The sequence below is a fragment of the Solanum dulcamara genome, chromosome 8, assembly GCF_947179165.1.
Source record: "Solanum dulcamara chromosome 8, daSolDulc1.2, whole genome shotgun sequence".
NCBI classification, from domain to species: Eukaryota; Viridiplantae; Streptophyta; class Magnoliopsida; order Solanales; family Solanaceae; genus Solanum; species Solanum dulcamara.
This window is the reverse complement of record NC_077244.1, coordinates 61,537,045-61,545,334: the sequence shown is the minus strand read 5'-3', so window position 1 is coordinate 61,545,334 and position 8,290 is coordinate 61,537,045. Positions and strand designations below refer to the sequence as shown.

The 8,290-nt window shown below is 33.0% G+C and overlaps 1 protein-coding gene across 1 annotated transcript; it reads right to left on the bottom strand.

Moving 5' to 3' along the window:
- Positions 1–1,558: 1,558 nt before the first annotated feature.
- On the bottom strand, positions 1,559–6,648 carry LOC129900588 (uncharacterized). Its single transcript, XM_055975596.1, has 10 exons — positions 6,413–6,648; positions 5,719–5,813; positions 5,233–5,297; positions 4,249–4,292; positions 3,975–4,052; positions 3,729–3,882; positions 3,108–3,290; positions 2,246–2,305; positions 2,043–2,157; positions 1,559–1,825 (listed from the first exon to the last, which is right to left on the bottom strand). Exons 1-9 carry the CDS (start codon positions 6,547–6,549, stop codon positions 2,071–2,073), a joined length of 903 nt encoding a protein of 300 aa, XP_055831571.1. The 5' UTR covers positions 6,550–6,648; the 3' UTR covers positions 1,559–1,825; positions 2,043–2,070.
- Between the last annotated feature and the right edge of the window lie 1,642 nt (positions 6,649–8,290).

Genomic DNA, 8,290 nt, shown 5'->3' with positions numbered 1-8,290 from the left:
GTATTCGTGATACAATTACCAATCAAATATACATATAATATCATATATATAATTGTATACATTTAATACAATTGTATCTCTCTCACTTTCGATACAATTAATTTATATCAATGAATATAATTAGTCGTGATACAATGGATTTTGATATAATTTTATTCATTGATACAAATCAATGGTATCAATTGTATTCGTGATACAATTACCAATCAAATATACATATAATATCATATATATAATTGTATACATTTAATACAATTGTATCTCTCTCACTTTCGATACAATTAATTTATATCAATGAATATAATTAGTCTCATTCGCCCTGTATTCATTTATACAAATCAATTGTATTCGTGAATACAATTATCAATCATATATATATTTAATATCAAATATACAATATATACATTTAATATAATTGTATCTTTGTCCTCTCTTTCCTAGATCCACTCGTCTTTCTCCTCCCTCTCCCAATTTCATTCACCTACAATTATCTATCAGATATACAATTATCTATTAGATATACATTTAATATCATATTTACATTTGTATACATGTAATACAATCGTATCTTTTTCGCCTCTCTCCTCTATCTCTTTCTCGCCTCTCGCTATCTTTCAGATCTCGCTCGCCTCTCTTCTGATTTCGTTCTCCTCTCTCCTTTTTTTAACATATAGCTACAAATCATAATTAAGCAAACTAAAACTATAGATTTCTAATTAACTCACACTATAGTCATTTTTTAAAGTTCCTCTTTCTAGTTTAGCACATTTTAATCTCTCTAATTTCAGTACAACTCATCTATTCGACAACCCTAATTAGCTTTGTGTATTACTAATTCCTCATTTCGTCTCTTTTCTTTTTACGAATTACATCAATATATCAATATTGTTTAGATTAACCTAGTCAAATTGGGTGGGTCATGACTCAATCCGATTTTAAAACCAGTTTAGTCCAAAGTAAATTTGATTGGGTCATGCTTTTCATTTAATCTCTCCGGTTTCAGCTCAAACCGCCCATTTAACACCCCCAGATTATATATGATACACTCTTGATGAAGCCTATTTTGATATGTTGAAGCCTCACTTTTCGTTGAGTTGCTTAATTCATATCGTTATTACATGACAATAAATGTGTGTCATGGTATGTATTTTGCTGAAACTCCATTATCCTTAGTAAATGCCAAGCTTGTAGTTGTGGGGTGCCAATCACAACCCTCATGTTTTGGATCGTGACAAACTCAAATTTGAAAACAACCCAAACTCAACATCTTCTCATCATGTTTACAATTACATGACCTTCAAACAGATATAACCCACTTCACAAAGTTCTCGATGGAAAGCCCCCTTTAAGATTTGTTGATACGACGGCTCTTAGATATGAAAATACAGTACAAAATTGGTAAGCAAGCTATAGCTGATATTACCGTCTACAGATTTTCTTACCTTTTTGGGGTTGGTTGTGTTAGTTCAGTCTACCATATGGTCAGATGAACCTTTTAGGAACAAGAGACCAATAATTATATTAAAACTAAAATAAAATAAAAGCAAACAAATAAGTATAGGAACAAAGCAAAAGCTATTATATAAAACAGCTTTTCTTGATCTGGGAGTGCAGTTCCAATTCTTAGATTCCTGATCTTACACTAGAAATGGCATCTAGGAAGAGAAATGACTTAATTACTAGTTCATTACAGACACACAAATTTCAAGCACAAGAACCATCATTGAACTGCGGAAGGATGATAGAGAAAGAATGGAAAACATTTGCAAGACTTATGTAATGTATGGACTGATCAGCTGCAAGTGCCTTGATATCACAGCATCATCTGGTGAAAGAAACAACAAAATTATCAGGAAGATGGAGCCGAGGAAAAGGAAGGAAATCTCTTCTAGTTGGATACTTGAACCAGTGATGCTGACAGAACATGAAAATCTTGATTTACAAATGATATAGGAATATTTAAGCTTCAAACAGGAGCACATTAAGAAAAGGAACCTCAATATTGGTACATCTATAGGTTTTATGCAAATGGAGAAACTTACAGCACTGTTAAGCTGAGGAAGAGACGCGCTAGTGAACACCAGGCAGCCATCCTTTGAAGAATTCAACGTCACCCATTGGTGGAGGAGATAAGGCGCCAAGGGGTGTAACAGTTATCTGTAATTAAGGATCAGTAACATGTTAATGATGAGTCATTAGCACGAGTCATCAAGTAACTTCCATCAGGTAAATGATTTCTACATACATATCCTTGTTGAAGGAAAGAGTAATCATTATCGCCTTCATCGACTTGTGTTCCCCTGACCTGGGAAAGGATATAGCATAATTTTTTTAGCAACTGTAACATTTTACCCCCCCCCCAAAAAAAATATTGTACAAAGACAATTACAATGAAGTAATCCAGATTAATCAGAAAATGCTATATGTCCTTGAGTAAATAAGCTGAACCCATAATATTCAAAATGTAAGACCTGGAGTAGATAGCTTGCTTTTTAATGGCTATAAATTTATACTAATGTAATTGTCCTTTCACTTGTGTAAATAGGCACCGTTACAATTGTTATTGCAAAAGAAGAATAAACAACAGAGAACTCCCTCAGACAGCCATCTCAGTGGAAGGGAAGTAAAACTGAACGGAAATTAAATGAAATACGAGAACCTATGACTATTTACATCAAAAAGTTCCTCAAGTAGACAAATATCAAAACTAAACTTTCCTTATACAAATGCATTAGGTATATTGGCAACCCATTCTGTTCATCAAAGGAGTTATTCTTCTTGACCTCTTGTTCAGAGAGAGACAGATAAAAGGCACGTAAAATATACATTGCACTGATTCAAGGAAGAAAATGCTTCAAACCTCTCGCCCCCTCCCCTCCAAAAACAAGTGGGCTGGAAAAAGAACTTAACATAGAGAATATGCTGAAAAATAACATGTAAGGTAAGATGTCCAACATTGTGAGTGAGACCAGAAAAGGGTATTCCGTGGCAGGAGCAGGACAAATGATTTGAAAAGGCAATGATTAGAGCAAGGGAAGAAATGCATTCGTGTAATAGCATAATCGAAAATTAGCAAATAAGTACTAGATAGAAAAAGAGAGAATTACTTCTCTCTCAAACAATAGGTGTTCTTGTTGTGTGCTTAAGGTGCTCTCTTCCACACATGCTTCTTTACTAGGTGATGAATCCATTGTCATTGTGGATAACATTTTTCCTCCTTGTGCTTCTGAAACAACTTGCCTCCATCCCACTTTTAAAATACTCTTGCTTTGCTTGGTCAGGCGATAACCCTATCAATATAACAATCAATGTCTTTTTGAAGTCAATAGCATATTTATTTTGGCAATTGTTAAACTGTGTGGCCATCTCAACTAAAACCTTAAGCTGTTTTGAAGTCAATGGCATATCTACTTTGGTAATTGTTGAATTGTGTGGTCATCTCAACAAAAAGCTTTAAGTTGTTAGACGGGAGTACACTTAATTATATTATGTCTCAACACATCCTCTCACATGCAGATTTGATTCTTTTTTTTCATGAACCGAATACGTGGAATGATGACAAAAATTAACTTCAATCATCTTAAGATTTCTATAAGGTAAATCAAAAAGATCTTTTATTTATAAGGTAAATCAAAAGATCTTCTATACTCCTTTCACTATTTTGAAATAATCCTCTATTTCTTCTTTCCAAAGTCTATGAATATGGCAATGTACAAAAGTTGGTTTACCTTGCAATTGGCAACATCGGCTGGTACATCTATGTTCAGAAAGCAATTTTGAGGATAAGTATCATTCTTGATCTCAGTCAATATAGCTGTAATGATTGGCATGCAAGCTTCAGCGGCCAATACCAAATCATCATCCTTGCTTTTTCCACCAACCCTGAAGTTGACAAATCACATTGAAGAAGGAAGAATTAAAAAGTAACTTGTCTTTGTGCTAACCCCAAGACAGGATAATGTGATGTAATATACCATTCATATGACAATGAGACAGAAGGAACACCAGTGAAGAAAGCCTCTCGTGCACCAGCCACTGTTCCTGAGTAAACACTGCATCACCAACAATGGATCCATTAACATTAAGCAGCCCCGGGTTTTACTATTATACAAAAAGGCGAGTCTGCTGAGATGTTATAAAATTATTACTAATAGCTGAATTAAGAACTACTACAAATCGGAACAAGAGGTAATAATTGACCACTTCATGCAGAAGGATCTAAATGCTAGATATAGAAGTTTTACTAACATGTGATAACCGCAATTGCTACCCTTATTAATACCGCTGACAACCTGCAAGCATAAATTGACATGAGTACACAGTGTAATGTGATGATATATATATTAGGTTTTCGTACAAATGTAGCCAGTAGGAAAAGCTCCAATGCAAACTATTTAGACATCTATAGCATGGCACAGCATCAAGTATCAGAAATAGGTCCAACAGAAAACCCTATTGGCAAATGAATTGTTAGCCAGTTATCAGAAGTATCACAAATGGTCTACATAACTAAAGAGGACCAAATGACATACAAAAATTCTGATCTCCCATTGTTTCTTTCACTGGACCTCTACTCCTGATTTATTGGAGTATCATCCCAGTAGGGAGCTAGTTGATTCATCATTATATATGTTTGGAAGTTTTCTTCAATCTTTTCATAGTTTACCTTGTTTAACAAAGTACTTTTGCATTCATTTATTTTTATCTCTAGGTAAAATTCACTAGTGAAACCATAAATGGCAGGAAAAAATAATATTTCCTCTTGTTTAGCTGGAAACCAGTAAAACTTATTCATCTTTTTGAGAAATTAGGATATTAATGAGGAAAAGAAGTTTCAGTAGCCAGTTTTTTTTTTAAAAAAATAATATTTGTTTGATTACTTCACCATACACTGCACATATTGACAAATAGTTTGAGCAACAACTGTTGCAGCCAAGTAGTACGGAAAGATTCAAAGCAATTAAAACTTAAAATCCTTCAACCTTCGAACCCAACAAAAGCATATCAGTTGTGTTACAAGGAAGAAGGAAGCAAGAACGAAAAGCAACTTTTAACTTTTGTTTTTGATGTGTACAAAGTAGTTTCACTTTTTAATGTAACATTAAGCCTAAATGAATTTTCTCTGTTAAAATAGAAATTTCCTATGAACATAATTGTGAAGACTGAGCTAAGTGCTATATGAAGATCACAGGGAGTAAGAATAATTTGTCGAGTATTAGTATCAAACGCTACCAGATCAGGCACAAAGGGGAAGAGCACTTTGGAGAGCCCAATGGAAGTGGAGTCTGCTGGGGTTCCTGCCAAAAGGAATTGAAAAAGAGTATGATGGACAGAGAGTTATGACAACAAGTGGGGTTTGAACAAATAACAGCATTAACTGAACACAAATTTCAGAATTAGTTAACTTAGTACCAGAATTTTGGGAAAGCAATCTCATAAATATTTGTGGATGGCAACATGTTAATATAGTATGGCATTAAAGGAAAGAGAATCATGAATCCCAGATCTTTCTACCCAATGATCAAGTTCACAGCGAAAACCCATCAAACAACCATTTGATAGGCATCGTTCAACAAAGACCAGAAAACAGGAAATAAAACTTTAACTAAGCTAATTCTAGAAACCTGAACCATGAACCTAGAAGAAAACTAAAGTTGTCTACTATATTTGAGCTTCAAACGGATTATGAAAATTAGCTTATTGACAACCCTGACTAACCAGAAACTGCAAATGCTGTTGCTCCACTGATGTCCACCTTCTTGACGGGAAGAGGGTGTCGCCATGAGATACAATGGCTAAAAGCTGATTTTTCACTGGGAAAACAGGAATAAGATTGTCATAAAGATCATTATGGATCCAAATAGAGGTTTATAGGAACAAGAAAAATTAGTCTTAGACTTCAAAAATACCCAGAGAGAACAAAGGAGCACAACAACCTACCCAGTATGATCCACAAGTGGGGTTTGGAGAGGGTGAGATGTACACAGACCTTATCCTTACCTTTGTGGGGTAAAGAGGTTGTTTTCGATAAACCTTCAGCTAGGGAACAGAGGAAGCACATTGAAGTAAATTAACAGAGAATGAGCTGTCCAGAACTTTGATGTATATAAGGTCTCTAGTCTTTTTCATTTTTCTTCCGATAAGTAGTTAAATCAGATATTTGATTTCAAACTACAACCATAGATTCATATCAAAAGTTGTGGTAGAGAATATCAAATAAAATTAACGGTTCCAAAAAGTTTGTTGATGATCATAACGATTGCAACTTGTAAGCAATTATTAACGAAAGAATTTACATACGCACTTGGGAAGAAACACCATTACTACTAGTAGGGCATACATATAAGCAAAGCAAACATTTGTTAGTGTAGATTGAGGAATAAATGAGAGGGAGAGAGAGAGAGAGACGTACGAATCGGGAGCACAAACAAGAACATTGAAGAGATTGGAGGAGAGAAGAACGCGAACGAGAGATCTCAAACCGGGAGCATCAATTCCGTCGTCATTTGTCACCATCACTGACGGCTTATACTCGCTGCCTTTCTCCATTTGCTTTCTGCTCAACTCAATATGCCAATCATCAAATGTATATAATAATTTATATAGAGAGAGAGAAGCAGATTTACACAAGTAGTAAACACGAAAACACACACTTAAAAGTATGGGTACAGGTGTGCCGACTTTTCTCGCCCAACTATTTTATCAAAATACCTGAATTTTGGTACAAGAGATTTTTCTTAATAAATTTTCAGTTTCGTTACACAAAAAAATGTATATCTAAACCATCTACGTAACGATGAGAGTATATTTAAGCCATTTATGTAATAATAAGGATAGTTACTTTTGTAAGCCATTTATAATATCATTTTTTTTAAAAGAATAGTGATAGTTTACGTAAGAAAAACTTTCAAGTAATAGTTAGGTGGTTTTTGATAAATAACTAGTGACAAGTTTAGATATAAATTTAAATAATTGAATACTTTAAGGTATTTTTTACTATTCTTTATTCAATTTATATGACTCATTTTTCTTTTTAGTCAATTTCAAAAAGAATGACGCATTATATTTAAATTATAATTTTTATTTTAAAATGTTCATTTTGTCCTTAATGAAATAACTTAGTCACACAAACACATATCACTTATTTTAGATCATAAATTTTAAAAACATTCCTTTTTTAATTTTCGTGGTAAGATAAAATACATTGGAGCATTATCTTTTAAGAAAAAATGAACTCTTTGGGTAACACCTAACTAACAAGCCACTTGTGAAAAGGCAGAAAATTACACAAATTTGTGGATATGCGACGTCTTAGTAATTAGAATATTCTGGCTCAATAGAAAAAATCTTATCATGCTTGATTGGGTGCTCTACTTTTCTGGAGGATTGATCAAAATAGCTAAATGCTGAGGTGGTGCTTAACTTTAATTGTGATTTGGGTTAGGTATGTCCAAAAAAGATTAATGAAAAGTATTGATATATATACCATAAATTACAGTTGAAAAAAATGGACAAAAATAAATAAAAGTATATTCAAGCTAAGGCGGGATATATCGCTCTCTTTAAGAAGATTCAAGTCCATTGCGACATAATTTATACCATTCCAACAATATAATTTTTGACTTGTCCTTCATACAATAGTTCAACAATATTGTATAATTCAAGCTTCATCAAAAGAACATCTTCCTTTAATTAAATATAACTTTCTTTTCTACTAACTTTTATGCACTTTATATTCTCTTTTGTACTCAAAATAATGTAAGACCACCACAATTTATAGATGAGAAATTCCGTCTTTGTAATGAACCGGAAGAATATGAGATAGTAAATTGGGTAAATGAATGATATGGAGGTTACAAGAGTTACAAGATATAATTAGGTAGAATAATGGGTAAATAATGAATTAGTGGTTATAGAAGTTCCATAGAAGATTATTGCCACATTCTACCATAACTCCCTCTATTTACTTTTATTTGTCATATTTGGATTTGACACACTTATTTAAAAAATAATAATTGTCATGACTATTTTATTATATTATCTCTATTAATTGATGTTTAATATTAAATTTTAAAAAATAATTTAAAAAATAAGTATTAATGCTAACAATAATTTAAAAGAAAATTATCTTTTCTTAATATTAAATGTGACAGAAAAAATGAAAACTACTTTTTAAATAATGATATAAACAAAGGAATAATGAGTAAGTGGCACATGCCATCAATAGAAAATAGGAGTTGCAGCACACTGAATCGCTACCAACGGATGGGGGAAAAGCAATACGATGGTA